Below are 27,505 nucleotides of genomic sequence, written 5' to 3'. Positions count from 1 at the left end.
AGAAATAATGTGCAATTGTATGCATTGTACAATAAAGTATTTAAGATACCAATAATCGTGTTGTAAAGTATTCATAACTAGAAAAATTGGGAGCCACGCTTGTATCGCGTTATAAGCGGATTCGCGTTGTAACGGATCGCGTTATAACGGGGTTGAGCTGTATTACACAAGATAAATTTTTTGGAAGTTAGTCATATGTATGCTGCAAGTATTTTCAAAGTCAGAGATCAATGCCGAGTTATAAAACAATATTTTGAAAATTCCAATAACGGTAATAATTTAGAATCCCTAAAGTGGTGTTTAATAGAAAATCTGAATAGACTACAATGAGGATTTTCACCTGAAAATAGCCCAAACACCCACTTTAGCGTACACACACACACACCTTGTTAAAGCTGTTCAGTCAATATCCTGCATGTGTGGTTTTTTAAATAAATCAGTTCTGCAGTAAGAAAAAATACTTTTAGCATTTTCTTTTATAAAAAAAAACAACTTTGAAAGACCAATTTTCTTGAATTCTATTTTAACAAGCATGTTTGTTCCGATAGCAACGATTTGCATTCCCCATATTTAAAGATGACACCAAACTTTGCCGATCAATAGACGGAGAACGAATTGACCGGCAGCTACGCAGTTCTTTAGGTCAGCGGTGCGCAAACTGTGGGGCGCGACCCCCAGGGGGGGCGCGAGACTGCCGACGGGGGGCGCGGGGTTTACAGAGGCCCCGCGCGCTTCCCGAAGGCACTTAAATTAAGTGCCGGGGGAGCTGCAGGGCCTCTGTAAACCATACTTACCCGTGGCTCCGGCGGCTTCCTCCCGGCGTCGACATGGCAACGCGGCGTCAAAATGACGCTGCGAGGTCATGTGACGTCACGTTGCTATGGCAACGTGACGTCATTACGCCGGAGCGAGGGTAAGTTGGGGTTGGGGGGGGGGGGGGGCGCGGGAGTGAGGGGACAGCCGACAGGGGGGCGCAGGGAAAAAAGTTTGCGCCCCCTGCTTTAGGTAATTATAGATTGCCCACATGAAACTATTGAAGTAAAAAAATTAATTAAAAAGAAAAAAAAAAAAAAAAAAAAGAAGGACTGACCTGCAGCTTTAAAAAGGTTTTATTTAAAAAACAAACAAACATTTAAACCAGGGAATTCTCCTACGCATGAGGCCTGCATCACTAGTCGGTTTTACTGAATAAGTGATTACATATGTGCGCTTGACATCCAAAATGTTATACACTTACTATATATAGATACACATGTAAATGCTATATATAAATGATTACGCTATGTATGCACGTTCGAGTGTATGAAGTACGTTGCAGTGGTGCATAGATACAGAAAGTTTGGAGAAAGATAATCCTTCGCAACTGGGATTACAATATACGCGCGTTACGCATAAAACTCCACGCTGCCCTACAATTGACGTTAGGCACTGCATTCTCATCATGCGCTCCACAAAGTCAATGTATTAAGTTATGCGAGGGCGGTTACACTCTTCTTGAGCTAGTTTGGAGTTTTACAAGATTTTACAGAGTAATGGGAGGAGTTACGGACAGGAACATAGTATAATGAAATATAGCACATTGTGAGTGGCTGTCATCTGTCTTCTCCCATTACAGTGTACATGTGGTAAAAACGGTACCAAGTCTGATATGGCATAAACCTCAGTATGGGCACAATCTTATTTCATACTGGGACACTTTTGATGAGGTAAAAATAAAGCTTATGGAGTGTAATATTGTATTTCTTACAAACTTTTCACCACTCCCCCCCCCCCAATTCTCCAGCGTACAATTAAGTTTTTTTTTCTGCATGCAATAATTTATTAACGTAACACACCTAGGGGGTTAGTCATTAAATTGTGAGTGTGCCATGTGGGGGGGGGGGCAACGCCCGTTGACTTCAACTACCCAATCAGCACTATCGCAGTTGATGAATAAGCCCCTACGCTCTCCAGGAAATCAACAGTGGCACTACTTTTTAATGTTTCTTCAAGAGTACCGTCAGTACACGTGAAGAAACCTATGAGGTGATAAAAGCTCTGTACACTATCATTTAATATACAAAGAAATCTAATGTTGAATAGCCCTTAACCAACCTCCTCTAATTGGCAAGTCACTTGATCCTATTATATAAACATTGCTTCTATCTGGATTAAAAAAATAAAAAATATATAAAGTGTGTGTTTACAGTGCATATACAGTATAAGGGTTTACAGCTAATTTAACCCTTTTCAGTGTCTAAAAGACAATCCATGTAAAACAGATCCCTTTGGCACTGCAGGGGCTAGTACACTGATAACACTTTGGCTGCCAGCAACACACATGTGACAGTAGGACAGTCACTTTATTTCCCTGTGCCTTAGGCAACAAGCCTGGGCTCTGCAGAGCAGTGACCGTGTCTAAAACAATACCGTGTCTACACTGTGTGCTATATCACTAAAACATTATGTGTGTATTTCTGTACAATCAAACAAACAACAGTTACATGCAGTAAATCTCTCCAAAAGGAGGCTTTTAAATAAAATCCTACTTGATCCACGTCGAATGTTGTTATATATTAAGAAAATTATCGTATTTTTAAACGGCCTAATATTTAACGACCTACCTCCAGATCATGAATAATACATAAGAAAACAAGTATTTTTAATTCATGCAAATGATAGTATTCTTAACTAATACTAAACGACATAACCCCCAGCTCACAAATGATCAATACAAAAATAGTAGTTTTCTTATACAATACATATGAATCTAGGTCTAGAGACAACAAGTTATTACTGTATATTTAAATACTTTGGGGGGTGGGGGGGGGGGGGGGAAGATAATGGTAACTACACTGGAACCTTTTTTGCCAGCACAGCCCTCAACCAAATAATAATAAACTGTGTTTGCTGGTTTCTCTGGCAGCAAATGTGTTAAATACATTGAGTGCAAGAAGCAAAGCAGTCACATGCTGGGTATTTAACTGCCTGACGGCCCGGGGCGATGAATGCTGTGTAACTTACCTGGGGATCAGGCACAGTCTGAATTTCTTCATCAGGTGTATCTTCTATGAGAACTTTACTCTTGTTGAGCTTCCACATTGTGTCAGATGCAGGGTACCACCCCCTGGCCTGTGTGTTGGAAAGTGGTTATTAAAGCGGATGTGCAGGGAAACACACGTAAATAGCGGTTTGCTGGGAAGTTACACTTTATACGGGGGGCAGCAGGCTGGGCAGTAACTCCATCCTGGTAACAAGAGACGTTCAGCGCCTGCTGCACTTAATGTCACTAATCATGCAGGGGAGGAGGAGGAGGGGGGGGTGACAAGCTGGAGGGGGAGGAGCAGCAACAGCATCAGGAGGAGGAGGAGGAGGAGGAGGAGGAGGAGGAGGGGAGGGAGACAGGAGAGGGACAGGGGAGAGACAAGGAGGAAAGGTGGGAGGAGAAGAGGAGATGGGAAGGTTGGAGAAGAAGACGGGAAGGTGGATGGAGGAGAAAAAAAAGAAGGTGGGAGGGGAAGTCAGGAGGAGAGTAGGAAAGTGGAAAAAGGCATAGCAATATTGAATGAGAAGATTAAGAAAGGAGTGGAGGAGAGAGGAGAGAAGATATCAAACATCAAACAAAAGGCAGAGGGGGAAAGAGGTGAATCAGTGAGGACGAGGAGGAGGAGGAGGGGAGAGATTATTATTATTATATTATTATTATTATTAGAGATGACGAGCTGTACTGGAGGAGATTGAGGGAGGAGAGGAGAGTCTGTTGTTAAATCCGGAGTGAGATCTGGATGCTGTTTTGTGAGTAGATGGAAAGAGTTTGGAAAATGGCGACTGGAAGGAGATTTAATAAGCCATTAAAGTCAGGAGGAAGGAGCAGGACAAGTAGTGGGGAGCTATTAGGGAAGTGTAGGAAGAAATGTGCATTTGTGAACATGTCACAGTTACACAGGGGAAGCAACCCCAGGATAGAAACAACATACAGAGAATAGAAATGCAGTAAGTTGTAGTTTCAGGTCACTGTTGCTAGAACATGGTAGTACTGTAGTACTGTAGTAGTAGTAGTAGTAGTAGATCATTTTTTTTATTTTCAGATAAACCAAACAAGGATTACATCTGAAAACTACTGATGCTATTAACCACTTCATTGCCTTGTCCAGGTTTGGCCCTTGTACAATTTTGTAATGGATGTACTGTTCTCACAGATTTAATTAAAGGTCATTAAAAAAAATACAAAAACTGCAGAAATGTAGAGACAACTGAAGGATCTGCTCTAGAAACCAATGCAATCTGATGTAGCAGTGGGTGTCAGGTAATTGGGTTTTGACATCAGACTTTCTGTTCTGCCTTCAAACTGTGTCAGATTGGAGAAGTTTGATGTGGGGTGTATATGCCGCAGGTTTTATATATATTCTCACACGCTGAAGAAGATTTTCAACAACGGTGAAATAATAAAAATGAAGCCAGTTATCCTATAGGACAGGTGGGTGGCCAACTCCAGTCCCCAAGACCCCCCCCCCCCCCCCCCCCACAGTTCAGGTTTTAAGGATATCCCAGCTTCAGTGCCGGTGACTCAATCAGTGGCTCAGTCTGTGCTCAAGCAGGGATATCCTTAAAACCTGTTGGTGGCCCTTGAGTACTGGAGTTGGCCACTTCTGGCTTGGCTAATAGGTCATGGGGCCCCTGGAGTGCTGGACCCCAATGATGTAGTAGCTGCGTCTTGGGATACCCTAATGCCACGTTTATAGTGCCGGTGACGCGACAGTTGAAGTCAGCCGTCGCCACTGGCGAAAGTTGCACTTAGGTTTGGAGCGACGTCGCTGGCGACAAGGCCAGTGACGTCACGAAGGGGGCGGGCAGAGTGCAGTAGGTGCTCTGTGATTGGTGTAGAGACAGTCATGATTGGCGACTGTCTGTCTTAAATCAAATTTCAATGGCTTCAAAATTTTTGGGCGCTCCGTCGCGCTTACTATAAACGCATGCGACGGATCCAATGTATTTGTTTTGGCGCGATGTCGCCAGGCACTATAAGCGCAGCCTAAGGGTTAAACAGCAGCATCTGCAAGACCACTTTTAAGAAGCAGTCCCTATCAAAATGGAATCAGACCTGTGTTGCTGCCATCTTTATCAAAACCCCTCCCCCCCCCAACAAACCATAAGATTTAGCAGCTATCCCTCCAGAAACCTACATACATTGAATTCATATGTTATTATCTTGCCTCCTGAACATGTCGTGCTCTTCTTAACATTTTTCTGTTCGTGTTCAAAATCATTGTTTTCTTAATCTCTCTAGTATCAATGGTAACCTCAGACTGCAATGGGCTCTGGGGAGAGCTCCATTTTAACCTCCCGGAAACGTTATATTTAAACTGTTCATGTGTCCTAAAGAAAGCATCAAACTTTATAAACATCTCCTTTAAAGGGCAAGCTAAGATCTTTTAAATAATACGAAATATGCAACAACAACAACAACAAAAAAGCGTGAGTGACTGCTGCTCTTAAGATGCAATCCCACATAGTCAGACAGTTTAATTTCTTAGGCCTCGTTCAGGGTGCCTGCTTCCCGACGTGCATGCACACGTTCGAAACAAAGTGTTTAAAGTAAATATCAGTTGTCAGGGTGGAAGCTACCCTGTCGCCGAAGTACGGAGTTGACGCTTGCTACAGATTGCATAAACAACTCAAGTTGTTTTTTCAAGCTGCAGCAGCGTCACTGGTACTTCGGGAGCCAATGAAATCATTCGGGGAAAATGTAGTGAGAAGAGCAACACCCATCCCTAACCTCAGGTCTGTAGCCCCGCCTCCTCAATGCTAGCAAAGGTCTGCTGGGGATGATGTGCACACATCGCCCAGCAGACTGATGCGCGCGGACGCGCACCTTCCACCTCCTGGCTCTGCCACCCTGAACGAGGCCTTAGAGGTATCTGAATGGGGAAATGTTTGTCAATCAAGTGTTTTCTTTACCATTATCCCTGTCCTTATTAGAGAAAGTTAAGGGGATCTGGGGACGGGGTAATCTGACTGTACAAGCACTTGCTGAACACATGGCGACATCACACAAAAGGGAATAAGCAGAGGAAATCAAACCCCGCACAAGTCAACTTTATCAAATAAATTAAACACAGTTATAGTTGTCAGATGTGGTTAAAAAGGTCAACTGCCCAGGTAAGACTCCTTAAACATGTCACTGGCATTAGTTCACTTTGGTCCTAATACTAGGAGAGATTGCCCCCATAAAGTGTAGTGAGAATTACAGCATTGCAAGAACATTCTATTTTAAATCCCTCAGCCATTGCCACGATTTATCTACCATTTGTAACGGTTGTTTACATTTTTTATAGACCTCGCATTTACTCCCACTATCCAGGAATAAATGATTCCAAAACAACTTACTTCAACTATGAAAAGAAAGACTATTCAAATATGATTGTGAATGTTGCTGCATGTACGTGTTGTATGTGACATTATTGACGTTTTCCAAAGGCAACAAAATGCAGTCTAACTAATGTGACATTCGCCACCGATTACACTACCCTGTCCTCCACATTGGTGCAGCAATGCATGGTAACAGCTGAAAAGGATTCTGGGGAACAAGCAAAAGCAAAATGAGTAGTTTCACTGATGCAGGTAAAGTAGTGGAGTCTTTAATGTAAAAACCTCTCTATCTCTCTATTTCAAATACATATGACATACATAAACCACTTCAAAATATGGCACATATTAAACTGAGCCACTGAATATAAAGAAGTTGCTGTGAATCAGTGGCTTGGCTCATATTATACTTATATTCAGTAGATACAGGGGCGGATGGAGGCAAATGTCACCTAGGGCCGTGCGTATAGTGCTGGCGATGCGATGTTGCCCAAAAACAAATGCATTGCCACCGCTGCGTGCTCTTATAGTAAGCGCGACGGAGCGGTGTCGCGAATTTTGGTAGCTGGCAATATTTGATTTTTCAAGGGCTGCCGTCTCATGTGACAGCCCCTGAACCAATCAAATGCCAGTACGCCCTAAACTGGGACACTCTTTGGGAGTAATTTATTTTGCATAATGATTTTATTTTGTAATGTTTAGTCCAAAACCCCTAAATATGACTTGTTTGATGCAAGTTGGCATCAATATGTTGGCTCTGTAAAATTGGGATTGCAAGCACAATACATGTTAGATAATATGCACTGCACACTGCTTTGGGGGATATTTGAGGAAAGAATCCAAAGTTGCATGACTGGTACAACAGAATGTTAAAGCATTCTGAAAATCTCAAAGCAGTACAGTAGTTTGTAATGTAATTTTTTTAACTATTGTTTAATATTAGCCTAACAAAGCATACCAAGAGAGATATACACAAACTAAATCCTATATATGGTGCACACTGCTCAGTAAAAGGATCTCTTAGTAATGATTAAAAGTATAACATGTAGCTTTTAATCAAATGAAAGTTTTATATCATAATTCTAGAAAAACTAACATCCCTTTTACATTTGTACATAGCCTTATCAAGAAATTAAGTAAAATAGCAGACTACTGAGTAGTTTGTAATTATTTTAAGGAGGCAATCCAAGCTTTTTTTTTTTTGTTATTTCATTTTTCCCCCCATTGCCTTAAAGAACTGGAAGAGTGTGAGTGAGACCATTGTATGCTTTGTAAGGCCTCGGCCAGGCTCCCTGCTTGCTCGCTGAGGCGCGCTGAGGCTCAGGGAAAGCGGGTGCTTTCCCTGGCCTTGCGGTTGCTTACCGCACGCGCTGTCAGGGGGCCGGCCGGGGGCGGGCACGTCACTGGCGGGGGCGGCCCAGTGACGTCACGGAGCTGGTACACTCTCATTGGGCGAACCGCTCACGTGACCGGCCTGTCGCGCCGGCAAGCGGGGGAATTTTAAATTCCCCTAAGACTTACGCTTCCGCGCGCTTGCGGAAGCGCAGGTGAGCCCCTACTAAAGCCGCTCTAATTGCGGCTGTAGGGGCTCAGTGCTGAGCGGGAGTGCGCATCAGCGCGCTTCCGCCAGCAAGCAGGGAACATGGCCGAGGCCTAATACAGTTTATTTGAAACTTAATGCACTATTGGTCCTCTTCCCTTTCATTATTGTTTGTCTCTATTTGGTTGTTTTTTTCCTGTCTGTCCTTTCCGTTTAGCCATATGAGTAGCGCTCGATATTGGACTTTTTAGGACTGCTGTGGAAGGTATGTTCTAGTGCTGCAGCGAGTGTGCTGTAATTCATTACTGTTGCTGCATTGTCACATTTATTTTGTATTTATTCACTTTATTGTTCACAATTATATTTATATTTTATGTTTATCGGTTAGTAGGGTAGCGCTACAGAGTAGTTTAGTTTCACATTGGGGCGCCGAGGTGACTGGTTCCAGGAAGCGATCAGCTGGTGGTGAGAGGAGGGCATGGGCTCCTATTCATTCCCCCCCCCCCCCCCCCCCCGCAGATTCAGTCAGAGGAAGCTCCCCCTTTGGGTAAGATAGGGTGGTATGTGGGGGGTCTTCATGTCACCTGGGTGGATCTTCCCTGAGAGGGTCAGATCAGGGGTTGTCAGTGCGATTAGCAGCTGACGGTTCAGGATTGCTACCCTTAAGGGAAGGGCAGGAGCTGTCGGGGCACGCAGGCTTGGGCACAAGTCGGGAAAGGAGCGGGCTGTTTGAGTGGCTCTGTGGGTGTCTCTGAATTGGTGGATAAGGCTGCCATCGAGAAAGGGGTGTTGGGAGTTAGGCCTCGGCCATGTTCCCTGCTTGCTTGCGGAAGCGTGCTGACGCGCGCTCCCGCTCAGCACTGAGCCCCTACAGCCGCAATTAGAGCGGCTTTAGTAGGGGCTCACCTGCGCTTCCGCGCGCTTGCGGAAGTGCAGGTCTTAGGGGAATTTAAAATTCCCCCGCTTGCCGGCGAGACAGGCCGGTCACGTGAGCGGTTCGCCCAATGAGGGCGAACCAGCTCCGTGACGTCACTGGCCCGCCCCCTGCCAGTGACGCGACCGCCCCCTGACGGCCTGCAAAGAGCGCGTGCGGTAAGCAACCGCAAGGCCAGGGAAAGCACCCGCTTTCCCAGAGCCTCAGCGCGCCTCAGCGAGCAAGCAGGGAGCATGGACTCGGCCTTAGATTTGTGTGCCAGATGGCTGGTGGAAGTTTCAGAAATGGCATGTGAGTTTGGTGTTCTATTGGTTGTGGAAAAAACGGAGGGCCCCACAACTGCTCTAAGTTTTTTGGGAATCAAAATGTATTTGTTGCAGATGGAGTATAGATTGCCTGGCATTTTCAGTCTTTGATGAGGCCTCTGGTTTTTGAGGCCAGGATTACGGCGGTGGGGAGGGTATTCTCTAAGCATCTAGTGGGGAAGATCATGTGACCAGGCAGTCACTAGATACAATTGGTGGACTGCTAGAGAGAGAGGGCAGGGCTCAAAAAGGGTGTGGCAGAGCCTGTTTCAGAAGAGGAAGGGGATGTGACTTTGTAAATGGTTGCTATAGAAACAAAAAATGCTTTTTATGTTATATTATAATATATTAAAAATGTCATTCAGAGGTTTTTTTTTTAATGCTGGAAGTATTTTCTCATAGTACAGAACTGATTTATTAAAAAATAAACACACATGTAGGATATTGATTAGTCTGCAGCTTTTTTTAAAGAAAAAAAGAGAATAGAATCTGCTAGGTGCCAATGAAAAATGTGGGAAATAAGTTTTAATGTTCCTCTTAACCCCTCGAGTGCCAGGGGGCAGACAGCAACATACAACATTTGCAAATTCTTTGGTGTCCTCCCTTGCACTAACAGGGTTAAATAATATCCAGTACTCTAAATTGGCATGTGGAAATATGTATCTAAAATAAAACAAACCCACCTATTGTAATATGGGTTTTACTGATGCGCCTACAGTGTACCGTGATAGACATTAAACTGTTTTCTTGTGCTTGCTTTCACATCAAGTGCATTTAGATTGTAAGCTCTTGGGAGCAGGAACTCCTATTGTTACTTTAATGTCAAAAGCGCTTATTCTGATTCAGTGTTATACTGTCACACGTATTACTGCTGTGAAGCGCTATGTACGTGGATGGCATATATATAGCTATATAAATAAAGATATACATACATGCATATGTAGCCCCGGTAAGAAATGGGGGCTATATATCTTTCTCCTACTGGTGTAAGTCCTGTTAAGGGCAGGCCGCCAGTAGCTATCATGGGTTTCCCCAGCTTCAAGCCCTGCCAGGATTGGTGGAGGTAGGCACCTGACTCTGTAGCTAATGCAAGAGACACATGGGAGGGGCCTGCTGACATCATGATGGGCAGGGCTGTCTCGATTTAGTGGACTGTGAGTCTGGAGTTAGTGAGTTAGTACATTTGGAGGGGAGTGTTGGAGTGCTGCAAGACACAGAGAGAGAATGCTGAAGCAGAGTCTTAGCTTGAAGCATGCCAGTGAAAGGAGAGGAGAGACTCAGCCACCTTGAGTAGAGCTGATAGCACAGTAGTGCAGTGCACCAATGCCCCTCACCCTGCAGAGGGTGAGGGGAGAGTTAGCCTCACCCTGAGGGCCTATACCTTGGGGTGGAAGGTGTGGAGTATTGGAGCTCCAGACAGCCCAGCCTGAGGGTGTACTTCTGGAGGGAAGGAGAAGGAGGAAAAGCCTGTACCCTGTGTTGCTGTATGCTGTAACTCTGCTGGTGGCGAATAAAGACATTGCTGCTTTTATCTAAGACTGTGTGTGGGATTGGAATCTCTCTTCCCTGAGTGGGAATTCTTTGTAAGGGTTCCACCCCATATCCCTGGGGCTTATAGAGATGGAGGCGTTGCACCAAGACTACTAAGAAGATGGAGGCATATACCCCAGAAGCCTGTCCCTGTTATCCCCAATACCATCGCGGGAGACTCAGGCCCTCCTGTTCCTCACAGGTACGCACCACCCACAATCACGTAACCAGCCCTCACTACACCCTAGAGCTCCTATCTGCGACCGGGGGGGGGGGGGGGGGGACACATGGGTTACACATAGAAGAAACCGGTTAATCTCGATTCGTACATTAGATAGAGATTAACCAGCCCAGCCAAGGCAGATTTTTTTTTGTTTTTTATAAACAGAGTAAATGGGGAAAATATTGGCAAAATGCACACAATTTCATTCTTCTCATCTGTTGGTTGAGTAGTATCTTCCTTTTGTCCATGTTATTGCTTCACCTCAAAGTATATTGACATTGTCTGAGTCCTTTTGAAAGGCCTCTTTTAATATTGATTTAATAGCAAAATTCTAGTTTCGGGAAAATAAATAGACTTTGCAACCTCTCCAGTATTTTACTGAGATGAGGCCACAGAGTCAGAAGTCTGATGCTAGGCATCAGTGCAGTAACAACGACTTAAAGTAACATCATGCCCAGCTCACAATTTTGTTCATTTTTTTTTATTTGATGTTTCGTTCTCCCAAGAGCCCATTGCGTCTAAAGGTTACCATAGCAACCCCAGAAATTAGAGATGATGATAATCATGATTTTTAACACTAGAAAAACATTTAAAAATTCACAGGTCAAGATATTAACATTTATATGACAGGGCTCTTCAACTGACGCCCCGCGATGTGGTAGTTGCCCAAGCAGCTACAGTAAAAGCTTTGTTATCCAGCATGTACCGGATAAGCAAACATTCCGGTTAAATGAGGGCTATTCCATACCTGTAGAACAAGTTTTCAAATAATTACAAAACAGATGGTCCTCATTATCCGCATGTCTCCCACTCGCGTGCAGAGTGGCTACTGAGGCCACTGTACCCAATCTGCAAGGACTCCCATTGGCGGACGTGTGAAGGAAGCGGAGCATCCCCTGACGCGAGTGGGAGCCGCAATCGGGAAGGACTGTGCCTGCATACGCACAAAAGACACGAAATGCCTGCTCAGCCTACCGATATGATCAAAATCTTTCTAGAGTGGTGCTATCAGGGTATATGCATATGGGTTACACGACAGAGAGAAGACCCTAAACACACATACATCAGGAAGCTGAGTCTGGAGTAGGGCTGCGTGCGCCCAGAGTCACTCTGCAATTTAAACAACGGGGAAAGTGTGAGTGTTCCCTTTCCCCTGTATGTTGTATGTTTTGCATTAAGTAAATGTTAATGCACTATTGTGTTGGCATTTGTGTTTTCTTTATATGAGGTTTACCAGGAGCCTACAGCCCAGAGGATTCGGTCCCATGGAGCAGCAGTAGATGTGTAATCAGTGTTTATATTTTTTATCACTGGGTTATCTGCACATTATATTGCACTATTTATCAATATTGCGCCATGAACACCAGTATTTTTAGATCAGTTGTTAATGTGGTTTAGGGAAACCACAGGTGTTTAGGCAGCATTTGATTTACATTTTTAGTTGTTTCATCAATGTATCTGTTGCGCTTTTTGTTTGTTTCAGCATGTAGAAATATTTATATGTGTCAGATTTTGATTTGAAAAAAAAGAAAAAAGTTGTCCGTGACCCCGATGTAACTCCTGCAACATGTTACTGCTCTTGGTATACTTTGCCACTTTGTAGCTGACAAAATACAAAAACTTCATCAGATCCGGAAGTTCGCTTAACAACCGGAAGTGACGCAACGGGAGTGCCTGGCGTGGACGCGAGAGTATTGCGGTGGAGCAGAGGATAGTGAGGAACTCAAAAGGATCGCGACCAGATGAGCACCCACTACCTATAATATCATACTGCCTACCTCAATCATATGAAGTGTAAGCCTGCATTTTTTGAATCCCTTTTAATACTAAATACCATCTGCACTATATGGTCTCTTTTCTTCTTTTTTTCTCCTTGGAGGTTGGGGGCTGGTGGCTGCTGTATACACAGGGAACATCCACCCCTTAAGTTGGATGACTGCCTGAATTTGACTGCTTTATTGTGAGTAGTCATTTTTGAGCTTTGTTTGCACAAATTTATTCACAACAGTATTACACTATGTAGTGTTTCTTTATTTCATAACTACGAGACGAGCTTCCCTGATTTGTTGGAGGATCACCTGGTGCAAGACGAGTGGAACAGTCTTTATCAAGGGTTGCAGTTTGTTTCTAAGTTTCTTAAATTTTTCTTTAGATCACTTGATTGTTATTATCACACTGCTTTATTATTTACACATATGTGGTTGAATTGTATATTGTCACATTTAGGGTGTGTTTAGAGCGCTATTAGTTTTTTTCACAAAATACAAAAACTGGCCTGAAAAAGCTCTGTTGTCACTCATTCTGTACTGCAGGGGTGCGCAAAATAGGCAGCACAAGATTCTCCAGGGGGGAGGGGGGCGTGGCGGTTCCAGAGGCCCTGCACTCTTCCCCAAAGCATTTAAATTAAATGCCGGGGATCGCACAAGCCCTCTGCTTCTTCCCTTACCTTGTATTCGGCAACGTGGCGTCAAATGACGCCGTGTGGTCGCGTGACCCTGTGGCGTCACTTGACGCCGGAGACAATGTAAGGAGGGGGGCGCGAGCAGGAGGGTAGAGCAGGGCAGGCAAAGGGGGGTGGAGTTTGCGCACCTCTGGTATACTGCATATTAATATCTGAACTGAAGTGCCAGGTGTCCAGTACTTTGGTGGATCTGTACTGTATGACATCGCAAAGAAGCTTGTTATGCTGAGGGTGACAGTTGAGATTCCAGTTGTTGAGTCCGTAAGGCTGAATGGTGAATGCGCACCCATGCTCGAGCGCCGTGACGTCAGGCGCTCATGTTGCTCTGGCGATTCCTGGCCTTCAGGGTTGCGTGATGGGGGCGTGGCGAGGGCATGCCGGGGGGCGTGCTCGTGACGTCCCGTGAGTGATTCCCCTTCATTGGCTGAATTGCGCACCTGACCAGGGCATAGCGCGACAAACACACACAAATGTGTCTCTGCATGCTTCGCGCCTACCCACGCACCTCATGTGCACGTGCGCGCGCACTATGACCACTACAATTCAGGTGCAATTCACCCTGGACGCGGCCTTAAGGATTGAGAGAGACAGTGATTTGATGTTAATGGTAAAATTACTGTAGTAATAGAAGTTTTAGAGTTAGTGATAGGCAGTGGTTGACAATCACCAAAAAATCTACTCGCCACACAAAAAAATCTACTCGCCACCTAGTACCAAACGTGTGCTGCTTGGGCCAATATTTACTGGCCCGGGGGTTAAATCCACTCGCCCGGGGCGAGCAAATGTATAGGTTTGTCGAACACTGGTGATAGGGATATTAGTCTAGTTATAGTGTTAACAATTCAAATGTTATGGTTAGTTGTAATAAATAAAAATATATATTTTTAACTTTTTGCATTATATACAGTATACTGTACTGTGTATAGAAAGATGGGATGGACCAGTGGAGAGACAGGAGAGCCCAAACAAGAGTTTTCATAGGGACGTAAGAGTCAAAAGAAGCTGGATGAATAGAAATCCATCGTAGTCAATGGAAATTTTTGCCAGTCCTCGAATCTGCAAGTAAATGGTTGTTTTGTTCTTTGTAAAGTAATTATGATAGCATTATTAGTCAAGCGGATAAACATAAGTACAGTAGCTGATGTGCATGATTTCAGCGTACCATAAGAAAAGGAAAACATACACAGTTTGCATTTGTATTTATTTATTTTTGTATTAATAGATGCAGCCGTTGCTTAACTTTAAAGAAATGTAATTACCTAGGCTGCCGATCGATCCTTTCTGCTTATCACAGCTCCTGCTTTCCAGGGTTCACAATATGGCTACCTATTTCAAAAGAGGTCGTGCTGTGCGCTGCTAAATGGTTGCTATAGCAACCCAAGGACGCTTAATACTGTACATTTAGACTCTTTAAAAAGGGCATAAAGAGTGAGGGGGAGGTAAAAATGCAGTATTATTTAATACTATACCACTGATGTACAAAAAAAACCACATAGGATTTTGACTGTAAGCTTCATACAGTAAAACTCATTAAAAAAGGCATAATGAGTGGGGGGAATAAATAAATAAAATGCAGTATGTATTATCTAAAACTACACAACTGATTTATTAAAAATAAAAAAACACCTATAGGATTTTGAATATAATCCATGATAGCTGACCTAAAAGCAACATTACATGCGTGCAGCAAATATCTGGCTGATTTTGTTTCTTTGGATATTAAGAATGATTTATTTTTCTTCGTAGCCTCTCGATGGTGGGTTAATGGGGGTTTGTCAGTTATGGCTTTCCTCTCCCCTTATCCCATTCTGGCCCAGATCTACAAAGCTCTGTTAAGACACTTGACGTTGACTTAACTATACACCCAGACACTGAAATATGGCTTTTGCATGGCCTCAGAGGGTGTAACAACACAGTTTGGTATGATTTGTCAAACAGCGTTATTTCCTGTTGTTATTTCCCTTTCTTCCTCTTTCAACTTGATTTAAAGACCTATTTCGGGGCCTGGATCAGAGTAACGCTGTGCAGGTTCTGGTCCAGGGTTTTGCTGGAACTTGCCGTTGTGGCCATCTTGGTTCCTGGCAAACCTCTTCCTGAACTTGGTCATTGGCTATACCTGTTCTAGCTTTAAATAGCTGTCACGGACTCCCAGCCCGTTCCCGAACATGGTACCCTGTTCCGTGCCCTGTTCCTGTGCTCTGTAGATTCCCTTTTGCCGTCCCATGTTGCTGTGACTCCAACCTTGCATCTGTGCCGCCTGCCTTTACCTCTGCATGTCTCCCGACTATGATTACTCTAACAGGACTCCGTGGCTCTGGTCAGTGATCATATACCCCTATCTTAGCTCTGTAGGTCCGCATCCAATCCGAGACGAGCTTCGTTATAAACGCTAAGACGGACTTAACCTCGTGTTATTGGAAGATAAGGCTACGTTATGCAAGAATAACGAGACGTCAAGACTATACAAATGAGATGTAGAACAACTGTTCTTGTTTTGGGTAACAGCACTGTCACGGTAGCTTATGACAAGATATAATGAACACCAAATATCTGGGTTGAACTGAACGAGGCTTAGATATAATAAAATATATTTATTCCTTAAATAAGGTGAACACAGCAATATAGTACAATTAACAGACAAGAAGGTAACACTTACTTAGGGTTGGGGGATGGAGAAGTATCAGCTAGCAATTCTCCAGCAATCCGGTGACATTCAAGATGGTATCAGAAGAAGAACTAAAAACTGTAGGGTTGACACAGTTTATATACCTGTGTAACCCTATTCTTAACATTGAATACAGACTATTGGTGAACAATTAGCTGTATCCAATCCCTAACGTGGAGACACAGATTAACCCATCCCCCCAGCTAATTAGCCCATGTGTACTGGGACTCTATGGGTCTTATTTCTGTAGCCCCATAATTAAATCAGGGGCGACGACCCGTCTATCAAATGAAGTATCTGGCAGGAGCTTCATTGTTTGTAGGTGTAGACATAACACTTACAAACCACTCCAGTTTGATGTTCCTCCGCCCTCAGGTAACAATAAGAGTCTGTTGATCAATACTTAGTCTCTAGACATTGGGTCGCCCCTCTGACCATCTGCTTCCCTTTGTGCAAAGGAATCTCTGCAGGATTTTATCCCTGCCTTGGGAAACAACATTAAAGGTGAAACATGGGAACAGGGGAACATACATTTTCAAGGTATAACAAGGTGCAAACCACATCCCTGGACCGCAGTCCAGTTAACCCCTTGTCTCCCTGGTGAGGCCAGGGGATGGCCATATGGGATGCAACCCCTTTAATACCGGGCCACCCCCTTTCTCCCTCTATAATCACGCCATGGGTCCTTATTTAACGGAGCTGTGTGGATCTGGGCCTATAACCTTATCTGAAAGCCAATAAAAGTAAGGTAGGTAGGTGTATTGAGAGGAGTTTGTCATGTGCAAACTCATTGAACACACATCAGACGAAAGGGACTTACCAGACTAAACCCCTCCTATTTCTTAGCTTTGACTAAAAAAATATTTTAAAATGCTTATAAGCATGGGGGCTGAAACTAGGGGTGTGTGCTGGGGTGTAGTGCAGCCCCCTTGGGTTTATACAGTTTGACATGGTAAATATAGGTGTCTGATTTTGTATATAAGCAATGTTTTTGGTTGACCATGTACACATGGTTATTCATGATACGTTAAAAAAAATCAAGAGGTGCACAAATACTGTCCGGAAAGCTCTGATTTTGTATATACAACACACCGACCAAAACAATGGTTCCTGTAGTCCTTCTTATACTGTAGGTGTCAGGTTTTGGTAAAAAAAAAAGGCATTAATTACACAATCACTGCCATTAGCACACTTTGGGCCTACTAGGGACTACCCAGTTAAATCTGAATAGCACTTATTTATAAAAAATAAATCAGGTATTCAGATATAGCCAGTCTCGGTATTTTCAGTGCCAGGGAAACCAGCAGTCCGGATCCCGCAACTTCCCCCAATAGCAAGGAAATTCTCTGGGGGGAGGAGGGTGTCCCGTTTGGCAGAACTGACACTGCAAGCAGTAGGGTTTTTTACTGTCCTCTGAGCCATGGCGTTTTGATTTTCTTCTAGTAGCTCTGGGGACAGTAAGTCTGTCTACATCTGTAAGTATTTTGAAATAATTTAAATGGCACCCAGCTGTTGGATATTATGACTCTGCTTAAGGATGACCCTCTGGATTGCTGCCCTAATTACATACCTACCTGGTATGGTGTTGCCCCTTGAATCAGTCTTGATCCAAGGGGGGGGGGGGGGGGAAGGGAGCGGTATTGTCAGGAACACACCGGAAAATAAAAAATAAACACAATAATGGTGCAGTATATTGGAACAATGAGGGAATAGTTGAATCTTGGCTCTAATGCAATTCCTACTTACAACAGGTGAAATAAAAGCAGGCAATGGTCTGACTCTGTCAGAAGGATGTAGGTTCGGATTATAGCAGAGAAGGGGATACCGGATGGTATGTAACTTCATGCAGGATGCTTTCAGGGTATATCAGCTCAGATTCACGCAGAATATTGGTATCATAAGAAAGAGAAACGGACCATAGTACAGATCACAAAGTACAATTTATCCAATTAAGCAAGGTGAAAAAAACGTACTTACAATAAGTACATATAAGGTGTACACGTAGCAGTATCGTGAGACAGTAGAGGGCTCTTAACGATGAGAAGCTGGCTGGATATCTTCCCTTAGCTCCCACCTCTCCGTCGCGGTATGGCGTCTGATGTCACTTCCGGCAACACGGGTGATGACATCCGGTAGAGAGCGGGGAAGATGGGTCTCAGCAGATCGCTTGTGTGGACAGCAGGCACCTCACACGTCTTCACGCTCAGAATAACTGCAGTAGACTAACGGCTTGGCTCAATGCGTTTCGCTGTTCTCAAACAGCTTCCTCAGGAGCAGATTCAACTATTCCCCCATTGTTCCAATATACTGCACCATTATTGTGTTTATTTTTTATTTTCCGGTGTGTTCCTGACAATACCGCTCCCTCCCCCCCCCCCCGTGGATCAAGACTGCTTTCTGTAAGGAATCTTTACATATTCCTTGGAAGGTGGAGAAGTGTTTTTTGGGATACACACCATTCTTAAGTATTTTATTTAATTTTGTCATTGCACTTATACCATATATAAGGTGTCTATTAGCGCCGATACAAGTCACTTGGTTGCACTAGTGTTGACCCTTGAATGCCAGAGGCCACATACTATTTTTTTGGGCAGTAGATCGGACGGAATTATCAAAGGAGATGTGGAGCTCATCCCCTTCCGTTAATGGCATCGAAGGACTACTTGCATATGGAAGTGCCAGGGTCCGGCGGAACTCTGGTATCTTTCTAAAGAAGTCAATTACCCAGATAAATTGTAGAACAAATGTTTAAGACCCGCTGCAACGGATTGCACCTTTAAATATTAAGTGACAAACAACAACCAAAAATCAATTGGGAGCAGTCCAGACTGGAAATCTGAGTAACAATCAAGACACGCTAAACATGTGTAACGGGTATTCCCCCACCCAATCGCATATAGAGTGTATGTGAGGGGAATCTATATGTTACCAGGTGTGGTGCGTTATACCTATCAGGCTCACAGAAGGCCTGAGCCTCCGCTAGTGAGAGCCTGGGGTGAGTCTCTGGAACGGTTCTTCGGTCAGCGCCTCCACGTGTGTAGGATTCTAGAAGTGTAGAATGTTCCCTACACAGGACCCGCATATAGTAACCACATACACGAGTATAAGCATAACCATTTACTATATGCAGCATCAACATACACCATACACGGGCATTAACCATATGCTATCAACTCAATAACTGTACAGCTCTGTACCAAAGTCTCAAATGTCAGTCACTCCTGCTTAGGAGCGTATACCCAGTGCCCACCACCGTGTACCCCCACACCGTGTCCACAGTATACCCTGTTGTCCCGTGGTCAGCGCTGCTACTATGTGTGAGTACTCTGTTGGTGCACTTTATTACAATACCTGCCCGGTGCGGCGGCACCTGGCTTTAAAGGATCTTCACAAAGGATCCGGCGATTTCCTGCACAACATCCAGGATCCACCCACGTAGTGATCCATCAGGGGCGATCCCACCCTGAAGATAGTCCAGCTTTCTTAATGGCGTAGGCTTGAGCCCAAGCGTCTTGGCGGGAAGCGCAGCGTCCGCTGTGTCCCTAACTAGCAAACAGCTAATGGGGCAGGGTCCCTAACCTAGGGCCTGTCCCTACAGCACCACAAGCTATAAGGGGCTCAGGACCTAACTGGGGCCTCGGGGGCAGCTGGCCTAATGCAGCGGGTCACAGACCCCTGCACTCACCTCCTTCCCCTAGCTCTTCCTGGTCTTGACTGAACTAGCGTGGTCTCCGCGCGCGAAAAGTATCCCCTGAGCAGAGGATTCGGGCAACCCTATTGGCTCCCTGGCGCCACTTGACCTAGCCCCTGTGCATCCTGGGGGCTGTAGTCTTCTTGGGAGCTATTCTCCCATTGGCCGCCTCGCGCGCACCTCGTCTGCGCATGCGCAAAGCTCTCACTGGGCCGCCGGCTGCAGGGACTCACTGCGCATGCGCGAGCAAGGAAAAGATGGCGGCGCCCTGCACGGGAGCCGCCGTTGATCTCCGGAGCGCTCCCTGCTCGGCCCCCACCCTCCAGAAGTGCCGGCGGGTCTGTCGAGTGACCCCTGGCAGCGGAGGTAACGAGGGGTGGTCGCGGGGCAGAGGGGGACCTGGCTACACATGTTATATCTTGCACAGTTATCTGGAGCCTCGGGAGAGTAAGGCTACGTCCATAGCAGGGGAAGCTGTGCGGACGCTCCGTGCTGAGCCCCTGCATCTTCAATGAGGATGTCTTTAGAGGGAGCTCACGCGAGCGTCCGCAGGCGTGCTGAAGCGTTGGAATTTTCAGCCGACAGAGCCTGTTTCTCAGTGCGCTGTCGGCTGAAAACCTCCAATCACTGCAAAGCAGTGTCAACGTGACGGCGGCGTGACATTGACATGGGTGCGTCGCGGGCTATTGGCTATATAGTAGCTATATATTCTGCTCCTTTGAAAACCTGTGCCGCTTTTTTGCGGCTTAATTCATTATTTGCACATTTATGTGTATAATGCCGTATATTAGGCTGGGTTTCGTCGAGAGCCTCTATGTCGAGTTACATATTTGGATGTCTCTAAAAAAAAAGTCACCAATTTCCTAGTTTTTAGATAATTTGGTGTGCCGTATATAATCCTTAATAAGTGTATCTATCTCGGATACATGGTCTTATATATTCTTAGTGATTTTCATCTGTTAGGTGTCGTGCTACCGATTTATAGTAGATCCACAGTATACGGACAGACAAAGTCCAGTTATCGGTGCAACAGGCACAATATACAGGTAGGGAATGTCAGTCAAATATCTTCTTAAAATCCTTTAGAGGGAGCAGTTCATAATGTTCATTGGAGCATAATGATATGAATCTGTGCATATTGCTCATATGTTAAGAGTATGGAATGTATTGTATTGATTATCCTTAGCTCATATAATTGTAGTCACCTCTGCCTTAGGCTTAAATCATAAGTGGGATTTATGGGGGAAGTACAACAATCATAAGATAATGTGCACCTTTTCACCACCACACTTAGATAAGACTACTTAGATCATATGGGTTATAACAATACTATCTAGCACAGTATAACTCCAAGGGTAACTCACTGTTAGTTGAGACAGAAGCTCCATAGGGTATATATCCAATCTTGATTGAAAAAAAAGCTCCACTAGGCGTGCATCCGACTGAATGGTAGATAACAGGTAACCTCATAAGAGGAATAAGTGGAGCACCGCAGGTAAGATAAAGCAGCAGGACAGGCGGCATACAAAGTAGGAAAAAATCCAGTTTATTAAGTGGTGAATTCACAGTTAGTATACATATAGAAGCACAAATAGCTAAAACAAGTGGTGTGTCGAGTACGGTCGTTCTAAGTCAAACTTCTTTGCGTTTTGTCACTGATGGTGATATTTTTAATTAAAAATCACAATCACAAATACAATTTCTGTGACAAAACAGTGACAAAAGACAAAAGTTTCACATAAAATGTGCATGCTCGGCGCACACAACCTTTTTTTTTAGGGTTGATCTCGCTTTCTATTGCAAACCTTTTTTCATTATACATTTTTGCTAATTTGATTGCCCTTTTGCAACTTTTGTTACATTCCTGATAATTCTGATACGATGCCTCAGTTCCTTCTGACTTTAATAAGAATCTAAATGTCGGCCTCTTCTTTTCCATTTCCTCCCCTACCTGTTTATTTAGCCAAATTGGTTTAGACTTGTTTCTTATTACCCCAACACTGATAAGTGTGCTTTTCTAACAATGTGTTAAAGCTGCAGTTCAAGCAATACCCTACATGTTTTTTTTAATAAAACAGTTCTGTACTATGACAAAATACTTGTAGCATTTAAAAACAATGTTTAAAGACATTTTTAATGTATAATGTAACAAGCATTTTTTGTTTCTAAAGCAACCGTTTACAAAGTCACATCCCCTTCTTCTTCTGAAACAGGCTCTGGCACACCCCTGTTTGAACCCTGCCCTCTCTCTAGTAGTGCACCAATTGTATCTAGTGACTGCCTGGTCAAATGATCTTCCCCACAGAACTTTGTATCTTGGGTCCTCTTCTGCTGCACTGAGAGGGATTTAGTGAACCCCCGAGCCGAATCTTCGCCAATCGATCACAGGTGAACAGATTGCTTGGCAACTTAGCTAATTACTTGTCAGTGTGTAGATTGTATTGATGCACATATTGAATGGAATTTTTTTTTTTTAAACGGCAGCTTGAACAGCTGCTTTAAAGATTGACCATTTATTTTCCACATTTTTCCCTGCAAAAACATCAGTCTCATTTGAAATAAACATGTTATGTTACCGTTACCCAAATGTTCCCGGACTTTGTTATTACTTTTACATTGTTCAATATTATCAAAATCCAGTATTGCCCCTCTCCTGGTCGGTTCCTCAATAATTTGGGTCAATAATTTGGGTCATGTAATTGTCTTTAAGCACCCCCACAATTCTGTTTCCTTTTGCTGTAATGCTAAATGTTGTAATCTCATTGCCCCAGTCTGTCTGGATAATGAAAATCACCCATTATGCAAACATGACATAGTTGTGATGCCTTCTCCATTTCCAAAACTATTTTGGCTTCCTTAATCCCACAGATATTTGGTGGTTTATATCATATCCCTACAAACACTTTATTTTACTTTTACCTCCACTGCTAATTTATATCCACAACGTCTCTACATTTTCATCATCCCCTTCATAAACATCTTCCTCTTATAATAGGTTTTAGATCCGGTTTAACTTTGAAACATACTCCACCTTTTGTTGTAATGCTAATCTTATTGCCCTAGTCTGTCTGGATAATTAAAATCACCCTAGCAAGCATGACCCAGTTTTGATGCCTTCTCCATTTCCAAAACTATTTTGACTTCCTTAATCTCACCAATATTTGGTAGTTTATAGCATAGAATATGGAGGGGCCCTTAGGAACTCTTACTCCTAAATTGATCTCGCCCAACCTTTCGCCTCAGCTAACTCTTCCTGGGAGAGTTGACCTTCCTCCCACCAGTGGTCCATGATGGAGCCATCCACGAGCAGTAGCTGTGTTCTATTAAGAGATTCCCTAGACTGACATTCTACAGGTGGACTATCGCACCTTGTGTCCATGTGGGAGGACACACCAGACGTGGCAGATTGCTCAGGCAGTACAAGAATAGGAAGGATACCTGGCGCTTAATAAACAAAAATGTCCATAAGGTGCAGTTCTTGAAAAGTCCAAATTAGTACTCCCAACCATTGAACCGGATTGTTGTTGATTTCGAATGTCCTCCCTATAAAGGGTTAAACACTATCCTGCTGTATTCTCTCCTCCTCTATACCATCCACCATCCAATTCGGGAGAGATTAAAGAGGAAGAAGATTGAGGAAATTCACGTGGGATTCGTGACTGCAGCAGGGGAGAAGAGGTTAAAGCACAGATTCTCTCAACTGAAAGCCACAAGAGAAATCTTGTAAGTAGGGGCACTGTGTTCACATTGTCTCTATTATACCTATCCAGGCATACTGCGCAATTTGTGTGTTTTTGTTTAACCCTTTATAGGGGGGGACATTCGAAATCAACAACAATCCGGTTCATTGGTTGGGAGTACTAATTTGAACTTTTCAAGAACTGCACCTTATGGACACTTTTGTTTATTAAGTGCCAGGTATCCTTCCTATTCTTGTACATGTTTGATGTGTAGGTTGACGAGATAACCTACACTGTGGGAAACCTTAGGCTGCTATTTTGTGTTTTGGCACATTTATATTTATATGCTTATTAATGTTCACATCATTCAGATATTTTGTTGTCACATTTGAGCACTAGTTTAGTTATAGGTCAAGCGATGTTAGTTTTTGGTGTTTTTAGTTAGCTTAATCAGATTGCTGAGGCAGAGATGAATCCCTAAAAGACTTAAATTACCCTGGAGACTTAGCCAAAGAAATTTGGCTGGCATAAGGTATTTCACCCTCAGATTCATCGTACCACCCATCTTTCCCACCAAAGTCCCAATCCCTCAAGTCTGTTGACATATCCGGGGACAAGTTATCGCTAGGGAACTTGTTAAGCACAAAGGGGCTGGTGACGGGGCATGGGCAACTGGAGCCGGTGTATTGTGCCTAGCAATGTCCATGACCAGTCCAAGGGATATACCGGTAGGTCGGCCACGACCTCTAGGGGATACCCACGACGACTTCTTCCCCGGCTCGAGGTCTGTGGGGGAGCAGGAGCAGCTGAGCACCATCCAGCACTCACACCGGTACATGGTAGTGGAGGTTCTGCATCCGAGATGGCTGCCATCTTATCGATGTCATCGGATAGTGCCAACCTCGCGAAAGTTTCAGGCAGGACCATGCTCAGCAGCGGCGATGACGTCACATCCGACTGCAGCGGGAGTACATCACCCCACGGCACACCAAACGGCTCCGGCTGGCACCTCGTTTGGCAAGGCCACAGCGGACTCCTGTTGGGCAGAATAAGATGTCGCCTCACCCAACTGAAAGTAGGAGATGTCATCGGATCTTGTCTTTTCCTCAGAGATCGGATCTTTGGCAGCGCCAACGCCTTCCTTGGGCGTGGGGCTCTTCCGGACCTCCAACAGCACCACAGCCTTCAGGACGGACGCCACAGGCTCAGGACTCGATCGCAGGACACTGGTAACGGCAGAAGTCTTCTCCGCAGGTATCTGGCAGCTGTGTTCATCAGAAGTGGAAGATGGCAAGGACACATCCACCGGGCTGTGATGTCGGGGCGTCCGGCTCCCCCTGGCAGTAATTGGCACAAAGCAGACTTGCTCCGGCACCACCAGAGGAGACACACCAAACACACCCAGGGCAGTGGACTCACCCTCCAGGCACACTGACATCGGTCCGGGAACCATTGGGACTTGGACTGCTGAAGTCTTCTCAGCTACTGGAACGTTGGGGCTTTGTGAAACCGATCCTTGGGCACACGGGCCCACAGGTGGCCCAGCCAGATATACGTTGGCGCGGGCCACTTCTCATGACAATAAGGCCTGATCATAGGTCGACAGGAACAAGGATGCAGAATGAAATCCAGGGGCCACACCAGATGGCGTAGAGGCCCGGTCGATCGGTTGAATTACCACTGCAGATGGCACAGGGTTGGCAGGCCACATATACTAGGTCCCGCAGTTCTGGCACTGCGTCGTAATATTGGCATCTCCCCCAGGAAGTCTGCAGTTGGGATACACACATCTCAGGTACTGTCGTCCATAAACAGTTACCACCAGATAGCCTCCTGGCAGAGAATAATTATTTAGATCTCGTTCTGACATGATCTTTGATCAGAGATAGATGAGGTAGGCAAGGTAGAATGAGGCAGAGGATTAGCAGCAGCTCTTCACTCTTCCACAGCTCCACAGAACTAAAGTCCAGCAGGGTGTGGCAAGATCCTCCCATAGCCAAAAGACAAAGTCCTGGATTGGTTCTTGAGGATGACTCTTCCCCTAGGTGGAACACAAAGCAAGGGTAGGATGGACCAAGGAGTGACTTGGCTCTTGCTGAGCCAGTCACAGAGATGTGCGGTGTCAGGTTTTGCCGCCTAACAAGATGCAACTACTGTTGCAAACTTGCAACTACTTTTGCAAAACTGGTAACTGGCTTATGCAACCCACGCGGTCCTGTGATTTCGGCGGGAACGCCATTTTGTCTACGCAATACTTGCTATGCACTCCGTTTTAAGCACACAGCAAACTCCCATTCTATAAAGGTACACTGGGTCCCTGGTGGCACCTCAGGAGCCCGTTCCTCACATTTGACATAGAAAAGTCCATAATAAAGGTGCACAAGGTCCCCCAGCCTACAACTGAAAAGGGCCCGTACCTTGTTGAAATGAAATGCGACGTTCACGATCCCTGGATAAATTTCCCACATGGTACGACCCCAAAAGCACAGTCCAGGTATCCATAGTCCTTATTTACACTGAACAAGTTCTGGCCCCAGATTTTCCTTATGGAGTAGCAGCTTGAAGGGTACACGCGCCCCGGATTTCCCTTCGGAGAACGCCCCAACATCTGGTCGGTAATTGAATGAAGGGTACACGCTCCTTGGAAACATACCCTCAGGGTGCACTCCAACTTGCACAGTACGTCGTGCACAAGGTTCTTTCGGTACACTGAAAGGCTGTCCTGTCTTTGATCATTGATGAAGGGTACACGCTCCCCGGATTTCCCGTCGGGGTGCGCATCAACTCAGTCTTTCCTTGGTAAGGGTCTAGGCAGCCCCCTCCCCGGTGTCGCATCAGCGAGAAACTCCCCCCTCCTTAACGCGGATGGGTGCCCGGGGTCCCTGGTGTAGCATCAGGGGCCCGGCTCTGGCCTCTTTCACTGCTGCCGGCTGCAAAGTTTCTGAAAGCCTGCCCTGTTGCTGCATCTCAGCAGCGCCTCCATTTGTAGCCCTGTTCCTCCCCCCCCCACCTCTGGAAACATGCTGCTGCTACTGATGTCTGTGGTGTGGTCATACCTGTGAGGGTCTAGGAGTGTCCGCGATGTTGTGGGGTAACAGGACAGGCTTTCGGTGATCCTTGGGTTCTTTCCATGTGGTGACAGCGCCTCCAGTCACAGCAGGATACAGTATAACTGCAGGCGGTCCCTACCATGACAGTCTTACTCCCATACTTCAGGCTATTAGATTGCAACTCAGCCAGAAGTATATAAACGGGATATTTATTTGATGCAGCCACTGCAGGATGGTATAACAACGTTGCATATAGTAGAGTAGGGGTTTCAGGCCCTTGGATGGTGCTGGCCAGCAGATAATGTGCTGAGGGCTTGTGCTAAGCACAGATCTTGGCTCCAGCACCCATGAGGAGCTGAAGGGAACTCCAACACACACACTCCTCTCTTCAGGAGGGGCGCAGGAGAACTGACTCCTATAGTTTAGAACATCCTTCCTAATGCAAAAGGGGAGGGCACAGGGTCTGCACCATGATAGGCTGCAACACAGACCCAGTGTCGCCACTTCTGCCACTCAGGGAGGCTGCGTGAGGGGGGGACAAATCCCACAGGATAGCCTGTCACTGTCTGTACCTAGGAGAACTTATGTGACGGGGCAGAAAGCTGGACCAGCCATGGCTATACCTCTGCACTTGTCTCCTACTGTACACATAGATACATTTTTGTTTTTTTACATTTTTGTCAGTATGTTAAATTAGGGGCTCTTTGAGAGCAGATATTTGAGGGACACATATACAAATAGTCCGCCCTATTTTATAGAACATGGACAGGAGAGAAACAGAACCCCTTGGGAGAGCACTCAATAGTGTACAATATCACAGTAAACTCTCAATGGAAATGGTCGTATGTAAAGTGAGGAATGGGTGATTTAAAATAAAGTTTAATAGGAGTAATAACTCAATTAAAATAGTAGAGCTAAATTGTAGAGCTATCATCTTAGTCCCTAGTACAGCTTATTCCCATAGACAGCTGCAGTGCCTACAGAGCATTAGGTTCACCTGTTGCAAATTCAGCTAGGGGTAATTACCTTTACCACCATTGGTGTTTTTTACCTCCCCCTCTGTTGATAATTACTACAACCC

The 27,505-nt window shown here is 44.9% G+C and overlaps 1 protein-coding gene across 5 annotated transcripts in view; it reads right to left on the bottom strand.

The window, feature by feature from the left end:
• TDRP (testis development related protein) overlaps positions 1-27,505 on the bottom strand; it is a 133,345-nt gene that overhangs the window by 82,321 nt on the left and 23,519 nt on the right. For 3 of the 5 annotated variants that reach the window (XM_075598240.1, XM_075598238.1, XM_075598242.1), the window contains exon 2: positions 3,004-3,111. In XM_075598240.1, coding sequence (XP_075454355.1) covers positions 3,004-3,111 — 108 coding nt within the window. Of the gene's footprint in view, positions 1-3,003; positions 3,288-27,505 lie in introns of those variants that run through there. The other 2 variants (XM_075598241.1, XM_075598239.1) reach the window with 2 other exon arrangements.

Source organism: Ascaphus truei, chromosome 4 (assembly GCF_040206685.1).
Source record: "Ascaphus truei isolate aAscTru1 chromosome 4, aAscTru1.hap1, whole genome shotgun sequence".
In the NCBI taxonomy this organism is placed as follows: domain Eukaryota; kingdom Metazoa; phylum Chordata; class Amphibia; order Anura; family Ascaphidae; genus Ascaphus; species Ascaphus truei.
Note: the sequence above shows the minus strand (reverse complement) of the source record. Positions and strands in the feature narration are given on the sequence as shown.